The sequence below is a fragment of the Adiantum capillus-veneris genome, chromosome 16 (genome assembly GCF_014529385.1).
Source record: "Adiantum capillus-veneris isolate H3 chromosome 16, ASM1452938v2, whole genome shotgun sequence".
Classification (NCBI taxonomy): domain Eukaryota; kingdom Viridiplantae; phylum Streptophyta; class Polypodiopsida; order Polypodiales; family Pteridaceae; genus Adiantum; species Adiantum capillus-veneris.
In genome coordinates this window covers 32,620,860-32,645,822 of record NC_140946.1, presented here as the reverse complement: position 1 = coordinate 32,645,822, position 24,963 = coordinate 32,620,860, and the positions used below count along the sequence as shown (strand labels likewise).

The window sequence follows — 24,963 nt, the reverse complement described above, 5'->3', positions numbered from 1 at the left end:
CTTCAAATTCATTTGACAGCCAAGCAGATGCAAACATTTGCTTGAAGTAAACCAAAGTGGCGGGTGCTTGTCCTTGCATTAACAATGTCATCCACCATGTAAGCGCATTGTCCTTTAAGAAAGTGGCATCTTTCCTGACCTTCGAGGCCTCTGTAAAATTCCCTCCCGCATAAGCTGTATCAAACTGCTGGATGAAAGTGAGTGCCTTTGTCTTATCCTCGAAACCACTGAAGGTACTGAACTTTACCGCTGCACCACCTTCTTTGTAAGCCTTCGGCTTCTCTAGTGCCCCCAAGTTGTCATAGGGAATGGTCTGCAACATGGGCACTGTACTAGGCATCATCGGCACGCCTTGGCCATTCACATTTTGCGTCAGAGGTGCGATATCTGGCTGCTGTCCAGAAAAACCAGCCATGCCAAAATGACCCTGTGGCACCCCAAACTGGCCGTGGTTGCTCTGAAAACCCTGTTGCATGCCGATACTACCATACATGGGGTTTGGCATGATGCCTTGCATACCCCCGAACACTGTTCCTGGCATGTACGGCTGACTTCCAGGCGCATAACCAGCCATACTTTGGAACACTGATCCACCCCCGAAATACCTAGGATGTACAGTGGGTGGTGGAAAAACTGAGTGCATAGCCTGGTATCCAGCTCCCTGTCCATTCAAGACAGCATCCTGGCTCTGAAAGGTGGCGGGCTGAACTGGCATAACCTGTGGAATAGGCCTTCTAGCCACCTGTTCAAGCACGGGAGGAACCTGCTTTGGAGCCCCCGACTCCGCAACATGCGAGTGTTCCCTTTCCTCCTGCGTCACATGAAGTACTTGGGCTTGAGCATCAACAAGCTCCGTACGCGGCGTAGGTTGCCTATTTTGCTGTTGCACTGGTGGGCTGAACTGGCATAACCTGTGGAATAGGCCTTCTAGCCACCTGTTCAAGCACGGGAGGAACCTGCTTTGGAGCCCCCGACTCCGCAACATGCGAGTGTTCCCTTTCCTCCTGCGTCACATGAAGTACTTGGGCTTGAGCATCAACAAGCTCCGTACGCGGCGTAGGTTGCCTATTTTGCTGTTGCACTGGTGGCGCTTGCAAGAATTCCATAAACCTCGGATTCTGCACCAGCTGCGAAAAGACATTCACCGCGGCAACTAACTGAGTCTTGAACGCATCATCCTCAAGTTGCCCTGTCATAAAGCCCTGTACTACTGGAGGGACATTCACGTTGACAGGAGGTACAGCCTGACGTGGCCGTGAGCTCTCACCTATCTCAAAAACCATAGGAATCTCCTGCCTGTCCTTTGAAGAGGAACCCTATTCCATAATTCCCTTCCCCTTGTCGGCCATAGTGTAATCCCCGCGTTCCTGCACTCTGTTTCTTTATCCCAAAACAATCCAGGCTCACTCTTTAAGGAAAAAGTGATTGATGTCCCAGCAATGGAACCATGTAACCGGCCCGTAGGGCGGTAGGCGTTGGCTTTCACCCGAAATTCTTTACTTTAGACACACACACAGAGCATTTTGCAAAGAGAACCTGCGACGGGAATTAACACTTGAACACACACATGGCTCGGAAGCTAGAATGCTCTGAGCAGACACCGACAACCTGTAGGCCCCAAAATTGGCGCCCCTTTCGGTATTTCTTTATTCTTTAGGAGGGTAAATTACAAGGTAAGGTCCTGGGAATCCTTCACGTGTATCCACCTAGATACCATTTGATTTGGCCAAATTTCGGCGACATAACAGCCCCAAAACTTGCGCGAAACCAATTCCCCTGCTAGAACTCACTTGCAGTGGCGTATACCCTCTGATTCCTGCCCAAAAACAGTAAATTCAGCATGCTGTATTTACTGGTTTTTGCCCTGTTTTCAGCCCCAAACAGTCCCCTTACTGTCCTCTGCCAGTGGGGCACGATTCCCAAGTGTCCTAGCGTCCGTATGGCTGAAAAACAGTCAAATTACAGCGCATACACAGCGCTGATTTTGCACTTGTATGGTGAGATTATGACCCTCACCAGTGCCTGCTTTGGAGTAGCAGTTAGCTACCCCTGTTCCTGCTCAAGGAGGCTCTTGCCTCGGCACGAAAGCATGAACCCACACAGCTGTACATTAGTAAATGAGGAGCCCTCTTGTGGGGCATCACATAACTGCACGTAGGGGGGGGAGAGAGCAGTGTGTAGTGTGCAAGGCATCACTCCTAGCACCACACTGTACATGAGAGGGAAAGAAAGCACTCCATAGCTCTTAACCTGTGGGACAGATTGCATAATGAGGCCTTCCCAACTTAAAAATTCAGCGCCCATTTTTCTGGAAGAGGCAAGTGCATAAAAATGTGACACTTGGCGCAATTACAAGCATTTTCCCGTTTCGGGTTCGCCGCTTAAAAATATCCCAACCGACGCGTCAGTTGACTTTGTGGCAGAGTTATAAAGTGTTCCCCTAGTCATACCGGAGGTAATGACGCGAACACATTTCACGGCCCAAAATAGCAGTTCCCTAAATTTTAGGAGATGCTTCCGTTGGGCTCCCACTGGTCTTCTGACCATCTATCCTCATTGGGACCGCATCCAAAAGTGCAATGTGGCCCAACTGTCGGATACTTTTTGTTCGTAGTCCCACCTTGACTTTACGCCTTAATTGAGTTCACTTCCTAGTATCCACCAACTTGCTAAGTGCGACGGGGGAACCTATATGATCTTGCTCTGAGCCTAGACATCCTCTTACCATACGAATTCCAATGCCGACCACTTCCAATCTGCGGGTGAATGTACCGTTCACATTGGCCATACAATGTCCGACCGTTTGCTACTTCATGAAGAGGGTCTCAAAACAAATAAAATAAACCCCATTGGAAAGAAACCAACAACCAAGGTTAGCAGTAGCCACATCCTTGTGACATGGTTAATAACTGCCACGTCCTCGCGACACTTTTGGTTTAGAAATTAGCATTGACTATTCCAAGAGTTACCTGCTTGAATTTGGTGGAGAGTGACTCTGCTCCTTTGTCACAGGTTACCTCGACGGAAATAAAGTCGCTCATTTCTTTCGAGATTTCGAGGATACTAACATTGTAACGAGACGGGCACCACGTGCCAACGGAAAAGAACAGACTAAGCAACTTTAAGCAACGTTTTCAGCCCTCCTTCTCACCAACGTTTTCAAGCACCATGATCAGCGTTTTCAGCCCAATTTGACAAGTGTTTTCAGCCCATGAAAAGCGGTGTTTTTCAGCCTTGGAGCGCTTGCAGATTTCAGTCCCTAGCCTCGTCGTGGTTGTAGACCCAAGGATCGACAGTGCTAGCAGATCCGGCATTCAGCCATAGACCTGTCGTCGTCGTCGACACAATACCCCAGCACCTAGTACCCCTTGTACCTTGGCTCGGCATAAGGATCCACAAAACCCATCAAGAACCTAGTCGTCGTCGTCGTCAACACACACCCATCAAGAACCTCGTCTTCCCCGACATAGATCCACAGAACCTCATCGTTGACATCATCATCGTCGACATAGGCCCATCAGTACCTCGTCGTCGTGTAACAAACTTAGACACCCCAAGTCTAGAATCTGTCGCGACACGAGAGAGAATCACTTAAATTACTTCACAACTTTTAAAATCACAATTCAATTTGGCCAACACAGCCTGGCGTAGTTCCGTGCCCAGAGAGATTGGCCCTAAAGACTGGCGGAGTTTTAAGATTTTGCTAAGCAATGTACATGATCTTTTTTCTCTTATTCACTACATTTGAGATACATATAGAAGCATCAGCAGCATGTCACCACGTTCAAGCAAACATAATGCTAGTCAGCCTAGGAATATAAAGATGTCAAGCTAAACAGCTTGCTGTTCCCCCTATCGCACTGCAAGTAGCCTCACACAATGAAATCTCCAGAACAAGAGATATTTCTAGTTAATAAAATGCAAAGATTTGAAATAAAGTCACCAATTCACTCAAATTCCCTTATTCCCATCATAAACAAGTTTTACAAACTTCCTCTAAAGCCCTTGATTTATGCAAAGTGATACTTATCACAAAAGGTCCTAAAGCACATTTTACTCGATTCAAGCTTAAGAGGGCCAAGACGCCATACGTGAGCTCCTCCGAATAAGTACGGAAGGTGGTTGCAGCTGTCTTGGAGTGGCGCCGACGTCGGCGACTGGAGTAAATGCGAAAGGTAGTAGGGTGCTCCGGATTCTCTGCCTCACCCCGAATAAAATCAGGAACCCTGTCATAAGGTATGTGACACACCTGTTGCACAGGATATGGCGAATTTGAAAGCCTGAGGTACTGCCACTGTATATTTATGGAGGAGAATTTGCCAGGAGGTGGGATCTGCACTATAGGCTTTGCATCCTTATCAAAAAGCTCCATAGTCCTTCTTAGAACTTGCAACCTCTGCCCCTGTCTTCTCTTGTCTGTAAAACTTTTGCAGGCTACTCCAATCCTGATTTAGTGTCCTCGTAGCACAGCCTTAATCGACAACCAAACTTCAAATTTTATTAAATAATTTGGGGTCCTACCTTTTGCTTCAGATGAGCTCTTCATGATTGCGAGCCCCACAGCAACAATGGCGCAAACAGCTCTCTGTTGTCCTCCTCAGAGAGAATCCTTGTTTCCTTACGTTCAACCATTATCGATAGCTTTTCTTCAGCTGTAGAAATCCCTAGTCTCTCATCGAGGTCAACCCTTCTCGTAGATGGGCCTTCTTCTTGCTTCCAAACCCTAAAAGCTTCCAGGTGTTGTCTTCCTGCAAACTGTTGTTGCAAATTCCCTATGGGCTTTCCCAAGCTTCCTGGCATTTCAACGATCCCCTCGTAGCACAAAATGCGCCGCCCGTTGGAGAACAGCGGAGCTCGACGACATATTAGTAGCCAAGAACAGCGGTAATCTGCCAGGTAACACCTCTTTATCCCTCTCTCTGTCTGGTTTTTGGCCTCCCAAATGGTTTAATCTATGGGAAAATTACCAAAATACCCGTCTAATTTGTGGAATTCCCAAAATTCCCGAAGTACCCCCATAATTTGTCATAAATTCCCAAAATGCCCTTCAAATTTTCCAAAATTCCCAAAATACCCCTAGTTGTAAAAGCAAATTTCTCTAAAAACAAAAAAATTTGTAGCTTTTCATAAGAAGAGTGATTGTCTACTATATAGGATGCTAAAACTAAAATTTGAGTTGGTTATGAGGCTTTGGAGATGAATTGCTTCATTATTTTTAGACATAATTGCCTATTGTAATTTGCGACAAATTACATGTTAAGCACTCAAAAACCGATCTCAATTGTCAAACAAGACTCTAAAGATTAGAAAATCTTGAAGAATCCAACAAAAATAGATTAAAGGGTATTTTGGGAATTTTTGAAATTTGAGGGGTATATTGGGAATTTCCACAAATTAGAGGGGTATTTTGGTAATTTTCCCTTAATCTATCTATATCAAGACTATTTTTTATGGGTGGAGGATTCTGGGCCCCCCTCCCTACCTCGTGTCGCCTCCTCCTTCGTCCGGCATGTGGTCTCTGCAGCCCCGGCCACACAACAATACTGAGAGAGAGAGAGAGAGAGAGAGAGAGAGAGAGAGAGAGTTGCACGGATCCCTCCCCCGACACATGTCGATGCCTCCTCAGTCCGGTCAGTGTGCCCTGCACCCAACGCGCTCAGTGAGAGAGAAAAAGCCTGCGCGGAGAGAGAGAGAGAGAGAGAGAGAGACGGCCGAAGGTAGTACTAATAGTAACTAGTCTTGCTTGGTGGGCGTTGCTATAGAACATATATAGCTGTCTATAAAAAGGTCCAATTTTGAGAGAGAAAAAGCCTACGTGAAGAGAGAGAGAGAGAAAGAGAGAGAGAGAGAGAGAGAGAGAGAGAGAGAGAGAGAGAGAGAGAGAGAGAGAGAGGCAGCCACCGGTAGTACTAGTATTAACTAGTCTTGCTTGGTGGGCGTTGCTATAGAACATATATAGTTGTCTATAAAATGGTCCAATTTCACGGCTTTCTCCCAACTGTTTCAACAATGAGACCAAGGCACTGCTCTTTGCCATACGTGTCCTGATAGATTTTGGAGCACAGTTGGTTACTTGCTTAGTTAGTTGTGATAACTATTGCACGGCTTTTGTTGTGGAACAAGAGCGGATGAGTAGAACCAATTAATAGGCAACAACAATAGCTCAGCTTGGAACTTGATGAGCATTGAGAAGGAGCAAGTTGTGTCCCATAGGGCTGACTATACAACAAACGGCTACTAAAAGAGGTAATTGAATCGAGAAAAGGGTTACAGCTTAATCATTCTGCTTAAACCCTACTCCTTAACCTATTTTAATACTTGTTTGTAGATTGTCATTCAACCTGGTAATATTGGCCATTTAGTCTCTCGATCGAGGACCCAAGTTACTCAAAATCAAGCGTAGTGAATTTTTCCTTATTTCTCGTAGAGAGAGAGAGAGAGAGAGAGAGAGAGAGAGAGAGAGAGTTACGTGTTGTCTTGGCTGTCAATCACAAAACCTATTGAAAAACATATCTGAGGAGAAAAACATTCGGATAAAGGGTTGTCTTCGTACTAAAGAATGGTTATGTAGAGGAGAACGTTGGGCTGCAATATATAAGATACATTGCCAAACAAGGACATACGTAGATTGACATCAACCACCTAGGAATAAAGTAAACATGTACAAAGTGCATGGATTACTGCAATACATAAGTTAAATTGTCGAACTATGAGAAAAGAAGTGTGTGTCTATTTGAATTATTGATACGATGATCGAGATTGAGCATGCACTAGTGAGGAAAACATGTAGCTAAACTAAACTTAAGGAAGCATCGACAAACTCAAAAAATACAAAAAGCGTGATCAATAGACTATAAAAATTAAACTGCACTACCAACCTGATATTCGTGTATGGGTGTCGTCCTATTGTCCAAACCGGAGAACAATGTTTGTGTCAAGCTACATAAAAGCAATGTGAATAGTTAAACATTTTGTCTTGCAAAACGAAGCGCCACCGAGTGAAAATGCTAAGTATACAATGCCCATCATGTAGAAGTGTCATACAAAAGTATGGTGGAGAGTTGGCATTGTGGCCTCTCCAAAAATTATAAGAAACGGAAGTCATACCCTGTCCTGTAGGATTTATGTGTTGGACCAAGCAAATGCATTGGCATGGGAAATTGGATGCAGATGACAGACCTTGTAGTGTTATCGAGCTGGCGTCGTCAAACAGGTGAGCAGTGCATCCATGGTTGAGCATGTTGTGGGTAGGAGTGGGACCGAAGGTTGTTATTACTATCAAACCATCAATAAAGCTTGCTCAAGTTTGTGTGATTGGTGCCTTTTTGAAGAGCTATCATTCAATTCCTCCTACTCCGGTCTTTGCATCTATCAGCATCATCATTGCCAGCATATCCTTTGTATCTCTCCGTGTGATCATCATGCTACTCTGGTCTTTGTATCTATCAGCATCATGAACGCCATCATATCCTTTATATCTATCCGTGCGATCAGCATGCTCTCTATGAGTTTTTCAATCACCATCTCTATGGCTACAATGCCTTCTATATTCATCTTCTCTGGCATGGTCTCTTCGTCTTTCCTACCTTGTCCCACGTCATCTTCATCATGGTGTTGATCATGTCTAATGCAATCTCCATCATCATCTCTTCCACGAATTCTACCATCGTATCAAATGTCACCTTCACTTCCGCTATCATGTCTACCATCACCACTGCTTCCATGATGTTGTCGACCACGATCTCCATCATCGTATCGATCCTGTCTACTATTACAATCTCCATCATCACCACTGCTTGTGTGTTGTTTATCTTCTATCAACTTAGCCTCATGCTGAAGCTCGTTTTGCATATTTTGTATTCCTCCCCTATGAGCAGGGATAGAAATCCCATGGAAGGTGGAAGCTTAATGCATACTTTTGAGTTTCTCCTCGTTCGAAGTGTTGCTTTTAGGAGAAAGAACTGCATAAAGGCTAGTAAGAAAACTTTTGACAAAGTACTCAAGAAGCTTAGTTTGTGTGTGTGCAGACATGCTATAAGTATCATTTGTGGTTGGTGATGACCATCTGTAGGCTGACCAAGCTTCATGCAAAGCTTCTGTGGGTTTAGATTCCGTAACCTCTTTTGAAAGACCCTGCAGGACTGTTGTTAAAAAAATTGGAGGAAAATTGGGCTATGGTGGTAGTAATGAAGTGTTGAGGCTCTGAGACCCTTCAATGGTTGCTAGCATTGCAAATGACTTTGGTGACTCAGTTCGTTCCTTGAACAACTGATTACGACTACCTTTATCATGTTGGAATATTCAACTCACGCAATTGCCGGTTCTATGCGCTTTCCTATGCGACCTTGGGTTTTTTGTTCTTGTAGGACGTCGAATTATGATGCACAATAAGATGCACCTACCTCAGCTGCCTCTTTGTTTTTCATCTCTCTCTTTGCTTTGTGAAGATTTTTTTTCCTACTAGCATATGCGTTGTGCAGTGCCATGGTCATCCAAGAGAGGACAGCTTGGGCGTGTGCGACAAAAATCAAGCCCTAATGGACATCACCGTCTAGCAATAAAATTATCGACCAACAAGATATCGATGATGCAAGGTCTCTACGGATCGGCAAAATGAAAAACCAACACTATCTTCAGCAAGCAATAAATAGCCTAGACAAGGTAAAACCCCCCACTACCTATGGCCCTATCAACTTAGCATCGCCCGACACCACATGGTGCCACCACACCCAAGCAGCAAACACCACTTGCATCGCATGTCACTACATCATGCAATACTGCCAAGACCACAGGAATCAGCACAACTCGAATAGGCTGCTTTAATTGAACTGCAAGCTAATTTAGTTTCTGTGTTGCTCCAATTTTTCTTTGCAACTCCTCAATGGAGGCTGCTTTAATTTGCCTGCTTTAATCCAGACACTGCTCCAGATTTTTAGGCACCCTGCTTTAATCTAGACACTACTCCAATTGCTAGTCGTGCAATTTGGGCCAAGGGTAATGGTCTAGATCATGCCAAATGGCCACTCCTAGAATCAAGAAACTAAAAAAACTCATTAGGCTTACCAAGTAACTAGCCTTGGGAAAAATTATGTTTACTTGGTTGGCCTAACAGGTTTTTATCAAATGAGTGGTCTAAATTGGCCATGTAGCCATTGAATTCTAGAAGTCTCTTGACACTTGAGATTCTCAGTAAATCCACAAGGTGTTTTTTCAAACAGCAGATTCAATTGCCTCCACCTAAGGCTTTTGCAACAACGAGCATAAGAAGCCTCTACTAGGGCTTTTGAGGGGAATGTAAACACCGTGCATCACACAAACCTGCATTGCACACATTAGCCTATGTTTTTGCAACATCCTCGTTGCAAGCAGCACCGTCTGAAGCTTGCCTGCGTCACAGACAACACCATATGAACATTGTCTAAAGCTTTCAACATCTTATGCTTTTGGGAACAACGTCACTTTCAAACGAAAACTCATTTCACATGCATATCTATGATGTTTCCATGGATATGGTAAGACATATATGTGGCTACTAAATGGAAAGAAGAACAACAATACAGAAGCAGTGGTGATGGTAGCATGATAGCGAATTTGAACGCAACAATTGAGACGAGGGTAGAAGTTACAGAACGATGATAAAGATCGCAATAGACATGATTGACACAACGATGGATATTGGCGTAAACATAATTGACGTGAGATACGGCATGAAACACGAAGATATCATGACAAAAAGGATGAATATAAAAGGGAAATTAGCCCGTCCCATTCTCTCTCACATTTATTTGGAGCTGACAGAAGGCCCTACTCCAAGTGCAAAATTCAGCATGCAAGATTTTAAGCTTGTCAATGAACGTGTAGCTCGAAAAGGATGGGCAAAGACAATCAAAAACAAAGTTGAGGGCATGTGGGTTTTACCTTTAAATTGAGAGAGAAGCTTCTTAAAAGGGAGATTGCTTATGTGATTACTTGGTTGGCCGAAGACCTTTTTATCAAATGAGCCACCAACCTCCTCCACGTCGCCAAGTTCTCTAACATCAGATCAAGTTCATCATCTTGTGGTCAAATCTCCATTGGAAAATTTGTGTAGCTTTTCAAGCCCAATTGTGTGCATGCTTCTCAATATTCTATATTGGTGTTTATCTAAGGCTTCTCAAACTGTCAACTCGAGGCAACAAGAAGTACCACTCTAGGCTTCTCTTTGATTGAAGTCTTGGCCACAATCTTCAGTTCCAAGAAAGCTCTCTCTCTCTCTCTCTCTCTCTCTCTCTCTCTCTCTCTCTCTCTCTCTCTCTCTCTCTCTCTCTCAGCAGGGGATCTAGGACCACCAACACTCGAGGGGTCACTATGTATAAATTATGTATATCGCGTGGGTTCAAGAACTATTTCTAAAACTCCTTATCTGTGACTTTTGGACAAATAAACTATTACACCCTTTTTCTATTCAATTTGTAAATTTTTTTTCAATTCCATTTTATGGTACCCTTTAAAATTCAATAACCCCTTCTGTTGCACTCACGTGATAGTCACATAATTTTTAAGTGACCCCCCCCCCCCCCCCCCCCCCCTCCCCTCCCCAACAAGCACCAACACAATTAAATTGTCAAAAGTTGATGTGCCACCCATGCCATCACTCGGCAACCCTATCCCGTACATGCTCTCATATGACAGTGCCAAGGCAAAGAGTTTTTCTTTTTGATTGAACAAATACATGCGCTCACCAAAAGGATTTGTACCAAGTCAATGGGATACACAATAGTAGGTTACTTCAAGAAGATGCATATTCTACATGGAAACACTCTCAAGGTGAGTGTGGACATTGAACTTGACAACACATGTGGAGTTCAATGGCTGGGGCACGAATGCTTGGTTGCACCATCATTTATAGTGGCAAGGAAAAATACTTAAGCACCAACGAAGGGGAGTTTGACAGGAGCAAGAGAGGCTATAAGACAAGCAACAATACAAGATTGAGGGGAAATGAGGTTGCTCCATGCAGACGTCGAGGTGGGGATAGTCATTCAAGGATATGACAACAATGTACATTTTGGAGATACAAGCTTCAAGGTTTGTAATCTGCTTATAAACCTCCATGCCTATGTGTTTTCTTGGTCAACACAACCAATCTACAAGGCAATCCATTCCTTATTATCTTTTGGGAGACACAGTGCCGACTCTCCACCATACTTCTATATGGCACTTATATGTGGTGCACACTATTTGATCTATAGTGTTTCTCTTTTGCTTGTTGCATGAAGCATATAGTTTAACTACTCATGTTGTTCTGCTGTAGCTCAACAATCGTGGAGTCCTCTGTGCTCAAAAGTCAAACGATACCACTGCTCGGTATCCAGGTTAGTAGTATATTTCAATCTTTACACTTTGCCATTGCTTGTTATTCACTAGTTTTAAACTATGTTCTTGATTATTGTTGTACTTTCTTTTAGTGACATCTTAATATCATTGCCAAAAACCCATGCCAAGGCCTAAACCAAACATAAATCAAGTAGGGAATGAGTCTAGCAAGTAAAAGTATTATTGTTGCAAATAAACTAGTGCAACCAATTGATCTTTTAGCTACCAATGGACAACGGTTAGGACACTTTGAATGGTGACAACAACCTATATATGGTGATGGTACAGGGTTAAGGGGCAATGAGGCTACTCCATGCAGAAGTTGAGGTGGGGATAGTCATTCAAGGATTTGACAACAATGTAAGTTCCGAAGATACAAACAAGCTTCAAGGTTTGTAATCTGCCTCTAAACCTCCATGCCTATGCGTTTTCTTGGTCGATACAACCAGTCTATGGGGCAGGGCACAACTTTCATTCCTAATTATTTTTGGGGAGACACGGTGCCGACTCTCCACCATTCTTCTGTATGACACTTTTGCATGACTCAAACTATTTGATCTACAATGTTCTCTATTTATTGTTGCATGAAGTATAAGTTTAACTACTCATGCTATTCTATTATAGCTCAAAAATAATGGAATCCTTTGCATTCCAAAGTCAGAGGATACCACTGCTCATTATCCAAGTCAATAGTACATTTCAATCTTTACAGTTTGTCATTGCTTGTTGTTCACTAGTTTTACAATATGTTCTTGCTTATTGTTGTACTTTCTTTTAGTCACATCTTAACATCATTGCCAAAAAACCCTGCCAAGGCCTAAACTGGCCATAAATCAACCACGGGAATGAGTCTAGCAAGTAAAGGTGATATGGTTATGAATAAACCAGTGAAACCACTCAGTCTTTTTGCTTCCAATGGACTATTGTTAGGAGACATTGCATGGTGAAAACAACGTATATATGTCAGAGTTGGTGATGCAAAGAGGTTTTACGTGAGGGCAAGAGCAAAGAGGATAGCTAATAGCTACCATTTTCAGCCAAGGCAACCAGACACACACTTATCTGCAACCAAGCCGCGATAACGAGATAGTGGGGACGTTCATGTAAGGTGGTGGCATTATTAATGGGCATTATATTGTGTACGTTGCAGTTCACTTGGCACTAATTCATCATGCATTTTGTAGATCTTAATGCATGAAAATTTACTTGGTCGGCCTCAAACGGTTTTGTTCAATGCGGCCAGAGGTTGCTCCGCATAGCCTATCTTATTTGTCAATGAAGTACCACATTGTATGCTTTTCAGCCTAAATCTGTGCATGTTACCATATCTTATCCTCCTTGGGTCTCCCTTTACTTGTATCTCTCCCCAGATCTCTGCATGTAACCACGTCATAGCCTAAATCTGAGCCGTCAACAAAGTACCCACATTGTATGATTTTCAGCCTAAATCTTTGCATGTAACCACATCGTATCCTCCTTGGGTCTCCTTTTATTTGTATCTCAAATCTTTATTTACACTCTAAAATTTTCTTCTTTACAGATAGAAAGGCCAACCAAGCAAGAGTAGTTTTTTTACTAGATTACTTAATAGATTTTTATGGAATGAAGGCACCACAAATTTCCAAATTGATAATTTGCGTAACCTCTACAATGCTCAAAAATATCACCTTGTATTGAAAAATATTTAATAAATTAACCTCCGTGATGCTAAAAAGTGAGCAACTAAAAAACAACACACTAGGCAACATTGTGCAAAGGTAGGGTGAATGCTCCACGAGTAGACCGAAGCCGATGCTTTCTTGCTTGAGTCGCGAGCCTCATGCGGGTGCTCATTTCTTCCTTGGAAGCTACCAATTTTGGCCCTCCCACCATGCCCCATAATTGGCTCCCTAACATTTATGTTCCATGCTGGCTGAAAGTGTTACATGTACAAGTAAAGAGTTCCCACATAGAGGTTGGTGGAAGAGCATGGAGACAGAATCTCTCATTGCTTAAATAGAGGGGCTATCTTCTTGCCTACACAGCTTCACATTGTATTAATTGGCATCTTGCCATTGTATGCAGCTAGAAGAAAGCTTAATGGAGTCATTCCAAGCAATTAATCAATCATCTTTTTAGCCTCAAGTTTGAAATTTTGCGCCTACTCGCAAAGTACCTTGTGAGCATCTTGCACTCGGTTGACTCAAGGTCTTGTTGAAGAAGCACATTGCATTAAGTGTTGTTTTTATTGGTATGTATGCAAAGTATGGTGCTCTTTGTTAAGCGTTCCCCTTGTGGTATGAATGCAGGGTGTCGTACTCTTTTTTGGGTACAAATTTCCCTAGAGAATCACCATTTCCTAACATTATCTATTGGAATGCCCTATTTGTAGGATATGCTAAAAAGAAAGCTCTTAACTATTTTGAGCAGATGCAATAGGACCAAATGAAGTGTCCCATCTATTAAAATTGCATGTTACGTTAAGTGTTTCCCTTTTAGATATGTATGCCATGCCCATAGAAGCTCCCTTTGACAAGAGAGCAAATCCATCATGACATTTTGAGTCGAGGGCTGTTAAAAAAACATGTTGCATTAAGTGTTGCTCTTGTGGGTATGCATGCCAAGTGTGGTGCTCTTTGTTAGGTGCAAAGTGCTCATAGAATCTCTCTTCTAACTCTTGTGGACATGTATGCACAGTATGGTGCTCTTTGCCATAACAATATGTCCTAATGAGCTCTCTTCTCGCAACATTGTCTCGAAGATATGCTCAAACTTGAGAAGGCCAACTCTAACCCTCACTGCCTGATAATTAGCAAACTAAAGCAAGGGTTATCATAAAGTGCAAGCAAAGAAAGCATGAAAGTACAAGAGTCCAAATGAAGAGTTTACCCATCCACTAAGCCTTTGGTGAGTGTGTTTGATATTTTGCACAAGCAATAGGCTGAGAAGGGGGAAGCTAAGATGCTTACATAGGGAAGGACATAAAAGGCTATCTACAAAATAAGCCTTTTTTGTGTACACAAACTCTTATGCCCTTCTTGTGTTGCACCCATTTGGTGTCAATAGAATGAGAAAGTTGGAACTTAGAGTTGGAGCTTGCTGTAAGGGATTTTGTTAATTCCACCTTAAGCTTTATACATGACTATGAACAACCTTTGCTGCCCAAGATGCATTATTTGTACCTTCTTGTTGTAGCTCGATCATCTTGATGCCACCATTTCTATAAACATAAAGATAAATGAAAGCCTCTGCATGCATTATGGATCCCAAAAAATAGTGACTCTTCAAAACTAGAGGAGAAGCAAATGACCCCCCAACACTAGAGAAGAAGCAAATCATATCCCTTAACACAAGAGGAGCAAACAAGGATACAGGCAAAGGGCATGCTCCCTATGCTTTATTAAAATTGGGTTAGGATGGATCCACCTCCCCGCAAGAAGTATGTATGGTTTTTTCTTTTCTAGGGCATGATATTTTACACACGTAAATCATTTCTCATTATCTTATGAAAATCATGTTAGAAAATATCTATCAACATTGAAATTGACTACCTCTCAAAATTTCAAGCTTGCAAGGTTTGTACATTTGAGAAATTCTATACAAGCAAATTGGGTCAACCTACACAATAAAACTGAGGCAAACTGCTACCCTTCCTTTGGATTGTAGTCACTTAATGATGATTCACAAGTGCACCTTTGCAAGTTGTAAGTGAGATGTTGCAAGAAACAATGTCTTACAAAACGTGCAACACCTTCTAAAGCAATTATGAAAAGGGTAATATTGTTCACAGTGGTCTTAAGTCATGAATCAGTCATAATTTCATGATAACTTTTATACACAATTATACCATTATTTGAATGCATGTGAATTGAATTGAACCGTTCCTTGCAAAGTAGTCATGACACACTAGATGAGGAATAATTTTGATAGGTGAAAGAATTGGAATCACTCACTAGAAAGTAACTATGTAAAAGTGTTGAATAGAATTGTAGTGGATGTCTAAATCAAATTCATAAAGCTTAAAATTGGGATATGGGAACAATGACTTGTAGGTAGTGTATGTGATAGAGGGTGGTGTGTATGGAAAGCTTGGTGAAAACTCACATGTTAATCATATCACCTTCCTTCTCCTTTGCTATTGTGGTAAAGCAGAGGTATAAAGAAGGTGTGTGAGGTCATGGGTTTGAGACCGTGAGGGAATTGATGTTGTGTTTTATAAGTGTGTGCATGGTGCTTGAAGCTTCCATCTTCATTGCACCAGCAAGTTATTGAAGGAACACAAAGTATTGTTGCTACAACGGGATGCGTGGTAGCCCTGCAAAATACCAAAAAACAATATACTACAAGCCGTAAAACGGACAAATCTCCATACCCGGTGAATCCACGAGCACATAATCGACGATATACGCGAACAAAGAGAGATAGAGGGCGGGAGAGAGAGAAAGGAAGCCTGCAGGCGCACCTCCTAGAGCGGAGTGCTACGCCGGCACGACGAGAGAGAAGAGGGAAGAGGGAAGAGGGAGAAGAACAACACAAGCACTGGGTGCAATCTCCCCCCGTGCAAGAGTGACCATTTCCCTCTTGCACGTATTTCATTTATAGATTTCTTAAATGGTCAAATTGAGTACAAACTGGCCGGCCGGTCATAAATGGCCAAAGCTCATAAAAGAGCACTTGAATAATAAAATGTACAATGTATATACTTTCATTCGCATAGGCCTAGCTCGGTCCCAGTCTTTTTCCACCTGTCAGTTGCAACAAATAATAAAATATCAATTCCATAACATACCTCTCCGTTGGAAAGCAACTGTCCTCAGTTGCGAAGATAGAAATCTGCAAATAATACTTGTCAAAAACAATGATTAGAAATCTGTATCAAATAGTAACAAAATTCATAAAATTAGACAATATTGCTTATGCTTGCCGTCATCCACATACTACCTATTCTAGTGTCCCATACCACTAGAATAAACAGTATATGTCATACCCTGATGAATTGGGATATCATTGGTCACGCTCGTCATCAATCTCATAATGTCAAGTCTCATCACATAAACACTGCTAAATAATCACCAGATACCAAATCCCAATCCAATTTCACAATATAAGTTCAAATCCAAATCACTTTCATTATTTACCCGGGTAACAAAATCATACCAGTTGCAGTGGTGGCCAGCCACTGCAGCATGATTTTGTGATTGGTGTTGCCTAAATCGGCGAATCTACACCAATAAGACGTGCTGCCTAAACCGGCGAATCTGCACTAATGTTGCCTAAATCGGAGAATCTGCATTGGATATTGTTTAAAAAGCGTGAATTTGCAGTTTGTTGTTGTGCTGCCTAAATCGGCGAATCTGCACTAGATGAGCATTGACACACTGCCTAAATCGGCGAATCTGTGTGCATGTGACCAATGGACTAGACAAGACATAAATGAGAAAAAGTATATTTACTACGTTGTCGACATCACAGTGTAGTATATCACCAAAAGACTTACAAATGGTTGTGCACTGTCCCAGAGCATCTTAGCTCGCATGAGTAGTTGCATAGCTTACTGACAAATCATCCCAACAAAATTTCTTTCAATATAATTAGAGGGCATGGCCTTAGCGGTGCAAGAGGGTATCATAAAGTCGGATAAAATATGGTTAGTGTATTAGTACAAAAGCTGTAAATATGAGTTTGAAAAATAAAGCAAAGAGATTACTTATCTGACGTCCTCACATTATGGCCTGCATAGGTTTTTGTGAATCCTTAAATGAGTTAGAGAAATGGAACAAGTGAAGATCATGATAAAAATCACTTGATTACGGTCAAGCAAGACAGATACATTTATTTCCTTAAAATTGTGGTAAACGAACTAAAACATAATGGTGTGGAGCAGCGCTAATGTACAACAACTAGTAAAATGTAACAATGAGCTATTCGAAAGGAGAAAACCCAGAATCTTCACAGTTTGAGAAGTGTAACAAATTTTAAGTCCCTAATTAAGAATGCAAGATATTTGATCAATACAAGGAATTTGAGAAAGAGCATGCAATAGAGCCGGGTCGTAACTAGATGAAGTTGCAAAAACATTTTGTACTAACGTGTGCTAGCATTAACCAACTGAATATAAAATGCTAATAGCATTGCTAGGAATCGCAAAGGTGTTTAAAATATTGTGCCACGTACCGAGAGAATACCATAAAAATCTTCAGTAAAATAAAGTCTCTGCAATTAGTGTGATATAATCCATTGTGTTTGAAACACTTGCTGCGTAAATTTGTGTTGTTACCCATCGCAATTTTGTATCATCCGTTAATGTTCCTCACTGTGCTTTAGTTAGCTTTGTGGATATATTATTATCTAGCCAGATTGTAGTTGTTGATGGGGTGTATTGGCAACATAATTAAGGGTGGGGAAGGAAGAGGTAAAGGGACACGGATACGAGCAGAGGCCATGATACCGGTACCAAGATAAGGCTATATCACAGCATGGCATCATCCAGTATACTATGAGATATGAAGCCACTTGCATTGTCTATTTAGTGAGTGAGACCACTCATTAGAGTTATGAGAGTCCTCAGGTTGTTTATGCTAGAGTGGGCCAACACGAGGAGAGACATTCACAGGGGGATATGTTTGATTGTGTGAGAGTAGAGACTAGACATTTAGAATAATGAGAGAAATTGGATAGAATCCGAGTGGATCTAATCCAATATATGGGTGCAAAAATTAAAATGAAGTAGAGCAAAAGATGTAAAAACGAAGAGCTTAAAAACATCAGATTAAAAGGGTCATGATCATGTCAATGCCTGAGAATGCTCGATAATGGGCGTTGTCGCAGAAAGTAGTACATCAGTCCCACTGAAGCATGTCTTCAATGTCCATTTTTGCAGTAGTGGTACGGGGGGAAAGAGAGAGAGAGAAATGAAGTGAAAAATTATATTATTCGTTTAAAAGCCATGGGGTCAAACTCCTACAATCCTCATGGATCTAAGACAATGTCGAGTACAAAATAAAATGAAGTGTAGTGAAAAAATTGAATTAAAAGATTAAAATTAATATCGGCAGACTGAAGTCATCATCATCATGATCATCCCAATGCCCGAGATGGTCGGCAATAGGCGACGTTATCACAAGAAGTTGGTCGTTGAGAAGCTTGTCGATGTCCAAGTATGCTTGGCAGCCCGGTGATGTCCGAAAGGCTATTGTATGCTTATTGGTATGTCAGTCCATAGTGGAGAGCGAAATGAAATGAAATGTTTTATGAATCGTCTTTACAAGGGGTGTGGGATCAAACTCATAAAATCTTATGGATCGAAGACAGTGTCTAGGTACAAAATGAAACAAGGTAGAAGACAATGACTAGGTACAAAATGAAACAAGGTAAAATAAAAGCTGATCAGGATGGCTGACGTCGTCGGAAGATGTATTGCATCCGCTTGCAGAGCTTAGTCAATGCCCGCCACTGTAAGCCGTCGTCAGAAAGCGAAATAGATTGAGAGACTTGCTCCTGCTTGCTAGCTGAATGAGAGCACATTAGTTCCACTGAGAGAGAGATGCACACCAAGTGTGACCAGTTGCGGAGAAGGAGGGTCATCAGGGTGTTGAAAGTAGGGCCTCGAGGCTTGCTACGAATCAGGGAGAAGAAGAGCTCTGCAAGGCAAGGCCGGGTTGGATTTAAAGGATCATAAGCTGGCCGTGTCAAGGGTCGATAGGGCCCGTACAGGAGGGCGCTTTTCTCACTAGAGCAGTGAGCATGGGGTGCCGCAGTCACCGTTGCACGGAGTTGAAGGTTGCCGTTGACAAAACATGATGCCAGAGAAATTGTTGAGGGGTATGGGTTGCCAGCGCCACAGAGCAAGGGCAAGGAGGAGCGCTGAATATTGCATGAGGGAGAGGTTGACAGAGTGTGTGAGAGCCGGTGGGTGTGTGTGTTTGTGGTGGTTGCTGTAGCTCCTACCACCAATCTCGGGTAGCAAAGTGAGCACCCTTGCATGGCCATCAAAAGATGATGGGTCGTGACTGCAACTCCGAGAGTTGGGGGGGGGGTAGGCACGGTTATAGAGAGAGAGGCTTATGAATGTATCGCGGGCTGGCCGTTGGTGTCTGTGTGTGTGTGTGTGGCATGGGATGAAAGAAAAGGCGGTGCCCACACAACTGCGTCCTTATGTGTAGTGAACTACAACTTCATCATGGTGGTCAGAGAGAGAGAGAGTCGGTGGTTACTGACTGGAGAGAGAGAGATTGGTGGCGACGTCTACATAGGACAAGAGAAGGACTGCGGGATAGACAAAGAGAATGAGAGGTAGGGGTTGCAACTTCGTGTCTGGTGGTTGGTGAGTTTGGGTAACTGGTGACCCAGAGGTTGAGAGGGAGGGTGCCGCCAAAGCTTGTGGGAAGCTGCATGGAGGTTGACGGGGAATTCTATGGTGGGCCAAGCATGCACGCTCGGGTCCACTGTAACCATCCATGCACTGGAGTATAAGTGGTTCACGATGAAACTGAGAGAGAGGGCAGTTGTGACTGGCCAAAGAGAGAGATCGACTGACGTCGTCCAATGAAATAAGGAGAACTCCCGCAAGAGAGAGAGAGTGGAGGGAGACGCAAAGTTTGTAGGGGTGTGTGTGTGCACGCATGCATGCACACATGCAACGTACAGTGGTTTTGACGTTCTCATATCAAGTTTGATGAAGCCGAGCTGTGGCAAGGGTTCTCGTCACGACCCTGATCCGTGATTCCGCCACATCGGATTGGTATTGTTTGGCTACTTCTCTCACTGGATCCATGTACCTAGTATCGTAACACTCTTCTTCTTCTCAAGCTAGTAACACAAAGCATACCCAAGTATGCACAAAGGAGTGGTGACTATTCTATACTATTATGATAATTATGCTGATTACTCGTCCCATATTCCCACTTAATTGTCTAAATCAAGCTTATAATATGAAATAATACCGATACTTATTATATATAATTAGTATGATAACATCAATGCGCTTAAAATGATGAAAGAATAATGTTCATGTCTTTGAATATTGTAGCAGAAGCACAGAGAGGAAAAACAAAACAAAACAAAAATAAATAAAAATTAATAGCATAGAAGAGGTGATGTAACTTAGCTGAAGAGAAAAAATTTGTAATGTTCCATGATTTGTTGGAGGCAAATCATGGAGTTCTACTCGGAATGCCCGACTCTTTGTTATCCTAACCGTAGCCTAAAGCTCTGATACCACTGCTACAATGGGATGCGTGGCTGCCTTGCAAAATACCGAAAAACAATATACTACAAGCCGTAAAACGGACAAATCTCCATACCTGGCGAATCCATGAGCACATAATCGACGATATACGCGAACAAAGAGAGATAGAGGGCCGGAGAGAGAGAAAGGAAGCCTGCAGGCGCACCTCCTAGAGTGGAGTGCTACGCCGGCACGACGAGAGAGAAGAGGGAAGAGGGAAGAGGGAGAAGAACAACACAAGCACTGGGTGCAATCTCCCCCCGTGCAAGAGTGACCATTTCCCTCTTGCACGTATTTCATTTATAGATTTCTTAAATGGTCAAATTGAGTACAAACTGGCCGGCCGGTCATAAATGGCCAAAGCTCATAAAAGAGCACTTGAATAATAAAATGTACAATGTATATACTTTCATTCGCATAGGCCTAGCTCGGTCCCAGTCTTTTTCCACCTGTCAGTTGCAACAAATAATAAAATATCAATTCCATAACAATTGTATTGTAAAATGTCTCCCTTGATGGGGGAAGACTATAATACAAAGCCTTTTGGAGGGGGGACCGGCTCCATGTAAATCCGGTCCTCAACTGTTGTCAATAGCTTAATTTCTCTCTCTTTTGAAGTATTGCTCATGCCTATCTAACTAGGTGTTATGCTTTTTGTTGCTCTCTCCATCCAAGCACTCTTGCTATTCTCATTAGGAATCTATTCTAATGAAATGTTCACTATGTTTATGCTATTTTTTACTACACACAAGTTACTAGGCCATTAAATGTTACATTGGTATCAGAGCACAAGGTTTCTCTTTTCTTGCTCAAGAAGGGAGGTCCTCAAGCTAACTATAAATGGTTGGTATTATTAATTGCAATTGAGTAAGTAGAATATAGATTTTTTAGCCTTGCATAGCGCCTGCTTCGTGCAGATAACGGGGCATCAACGTTGAGAGCTATGGTCTTCATAGTGGAGTCCTACGGGGCTTGCCTACGGCTTAACCACTATTGAGCTATTGAGAGCTTGACAGGAGCCGGTACTGTTTTGGTGTTGAAAGACCCTTTCTTCTATTCATTGGAATTAATGATATTCGAGCCACGCGTATAGGAGCTTGAGTGCTTTTCTAAAGGGGTAAAGAGGAGTAGCAACTAGGGCTTGAAGTGCCAAAGTACACCTAAAAAAATTTACACCTAAAAGTTGTTAGAATGGCTGACAATAGTAAAGAGAGTGAAATCAATGTTGATAGCTTTTATTTTGCTAATGAGCATGCTACTAATGATGCCCCTATGCTTGTTAACTAGCTTGTTTCTAGGCTTCAACAAGCCATGGGCAATCCATCCCTCCAAAGTGAAGTGCAATGGTAGCTTCGTGCTCATGGGATTCTCCAAACTCCCCACCATGAAGAGAGAGTACCTAGGAAGCCTCCTTGTGAGACTTCCAAAAGAGGCCTCTCTCCGATTTGGGAAGAAGAAGAGGATCCGTACGAAGGGCTCAAAAATCTACTACTTGACGACGCATCTCCTTCCCAAAGGAGAACTCTAGAGCCCCCACCAAAAGAACGAGAAATAAGTGAGTCTCCTGCCACCTCGGCGGAGATAGCTCCACGAAGACGGCGGGAAAAACGCTCTCCAACGCCCCCTAAACGGAGAAGACCATCGCACACTTCTCCACACCATAACTCAAAGAGGGATGACAAAAAACAAGACAAACAAAAGGCGACCCTCTTCTTCATCTTCTCATCCTCTTCCTCTTATGAAGAAAGTGATGGTGCAGACAAGGAAGACCAAGGGAAGAAAAAGGCGAGAAAAAGGTCACCCTCTTCTCGATCCTCCTCAAATTCTTCCTCCTCTAAAGAAAGTAATGGTGCAACTTTAGAACCACCAAAAAAAAGAGGCCATAGGAAATCCTATGCCGCGTGGAAGAGGACATCCAAGCTCAAGAAGTTCAAAGAGGGAGGAAAGAACATCTCTTTCCTTACCTACAATGGCACCTTTGGTGCTACGGACAAAGTCTTGGCTTTCATCCAACAATTCGATGTGGCGTTTGGAGATGGGGGCTTCACGGAGTCCTCTAAGCTACACCATGTAGCTATGCATTTTCAAAAGTGCGTTAGGCAATGGTGGTCTAGCCTACGGGCAAACGGTGAAGCTCCACAAACATGGAAAGCTTTAAGAGATTCCATAATGAAGTAGTTTTTTGGCTACCGATGCCAAAGACAAAGTACTCACCAAATGGTGAAGCTTGAAGCTCTCTCCCTACGAATCTATTCACAAATATGTAGACAAGTTTTGGGACTTACATCTCAAAGCCACTGTCTTGAAAAATCTCTTCCAATGATATTACGATGATGATGGTTTATGAACACACATAGAACCAACATGGAAATTTTCTCCTTACCAAGAGATGTTTTTCCCCTCACTTCTATTACACCCATCATTCTATGGCATCAAAGATCTATCTATTAGCACATTAAGTATCCTTATAGTGTTGTGTGCAGCCCTTTCTCTTCTCCTTCTTCTTCCCAAGCATTGAGTACATTCCTACAATTCTGTAGTTTCCAAAAATTGCTATCAAAGCAAGCTTTGGCCTGTAGCATTGCCAACACCTTCTTGAATTTTGGTGAGCATTCATAGGATGACATAAGCTTCAACGATGCTTATAGAGCTAGGTGTTTTTAGAAATTGATTTGCACACATTTTTACCACCATTTTTGCTGCAATTAGTATTATACAAGCAAGTTTGTCCTCTTGTGCAGGGTCTTTTAATACTACATAGGACACCTTGATTTTGTGTATTATTTCCTCTACACAAGCAGATTTTGCATTAGGCATAATCACCATTCATGATGACAACAATGATGTTTTTCCATGTCGTCTGCTAAGCAAAAATTGGATAGGACAACAACCTCGCAAAGAGCAATCAGAACAACATGCAAAGTCATAATGTATGTGGTTCATTGTCGATGGTGTAGGCTCTAGCACTTTTACTACTATAGGCATTTTGCTCATTGTTGAGTAGGCACGTTGGGATTGAAGAGATGCACATAAAGTCATTTTATTTATTATCCAACAATTTGATTATTTGACTATATACAAATAATATACCAAAATAACAAATACGTCATCATTCAATACAATGACACAACACCAAGTGGGTTCCCATTGATGCATTTGACGACAAAAACATTCGATTGATCATCTACTTATTGAACTTACATCAATCATATGATCGAACTTACATTCGATCATATGTTTTTGAATAAAATGTAATACAATCGATTTTTTTTGTCCATAAAAGGGAGAATCGCCATACATTATAATTTTCCTTAGCATCTAGATATTGTGAATTGCTTTTTTGGTGATCCAAAATAAGTATCCTTCAAATCAAATAAAACATTATTTTAATAAAGTGTATAAAACTATACTTTATAGAGACTCAAGTACACAATTAATTACTACAATGTGTTACTACTGCAATGATGTATACATATTATAGAGACTCAAGTACACAATTAATTACCACAATGTGTTATTGGTGAAATGATGTATAAAATAAAAAATGTTAAATATATTTGATTATAAAGTTATTTTCTATCCAGAGTTAGCTTAGTGGTAGGGTGTGCACATGGTTACAATCAAGGGTCTTGTGCAATTGGATACATACGCTACCATCTGAGAAATTTTAGTGTTCATACAAATTTAGCACTTTTTATGGTAGTCTACTTACCCTATGGCCATGCACTACTGGCTAAGGTGATTGTGTTAAGATATCTAAAGGATGACAGGTTAATAGTACATCGGCTTTAAATATAGTCAGGATTATCACACAATCGAAAGGACAGACATGCTTACTTATGCTTAAGATAATGAGGGTGAGTGTCAAGGTATATGTTGGGGTGGCTACGTTGTCATTTTTTAGTGGCAAGGGTAACTATACTAGATTAAATTAATGGCTCTAGTGTTATGAGATAATATTTGATACAACTCAGGGTGGCCATACTACCATTGGCCAATCAATGAGATTGGTGAAGGTCATAACATTATCTAATATAAGGAATTGACATTTAATATATAGAAGAACTTTGTTCTACACTATGTATGTGGATGATGTGATTGTTTAAATGACAAGGGTCTGCTTGCTTTTATAGCTATAGCTCTTATATCACTTTATTAATTTTTATAATTTTTCGTTCCTTATCTTCTTAGTTCTACTTTTTAGGACAATTATGGCTACCACTTAAATTGCTTACAAATATAAAGCATTGACTAGTAACTCAATGGTGACACACATGCTAGATTAGAGTGAAGCTACCCATAAATTATATATATAGTAGAGAAACATGTTTTTGCATTTTTAAATATTGGCATAATACATTCAAACTAGATACATAGTTGAAAATTGTAAACATTTTCATTTC

The 24,963-nt window shown here is 41.8% G+C and overlaps 1 protein-coding gene across 4 annotated transcripts in view; it reads right to left on the bottom strand.

The window, feature by feature from the left end:
- Window positions 1–4,689, bottom strand: part of LOC147438823 (uncharacterized) — a 61,480-nt gene extending 56,791 nt beyond the window's left edge. For 2 of the 4 annotated variants that reach the window (XM_086484790.1, XM_086484789.1), the window contains exons 1-2: window positions 4,522–4,689; window positions 4,092–4,434 (exon numbers count right to left, since the gene is read on the bottom strand). In XM_086484790.1, the coding sequence (XP_086340916.1) occupies window positions 4,092–4,434; window positions 4,522–4,546 (368 nt within the window). In that variant the 5' untranslated portion in view covers window positions 4,547–4,689. Of the gene's footprint in view, window positions 1–4,091; window positions 4,435–4,521 lie in introns of those variants that run through there. The other 2 variants (XM_086484792.1, XM_086484791.1) reach the window with 2 other exon arrangements.
- Window positions 4,690–24,963: the final 20,274 nt, after the last annotated feature.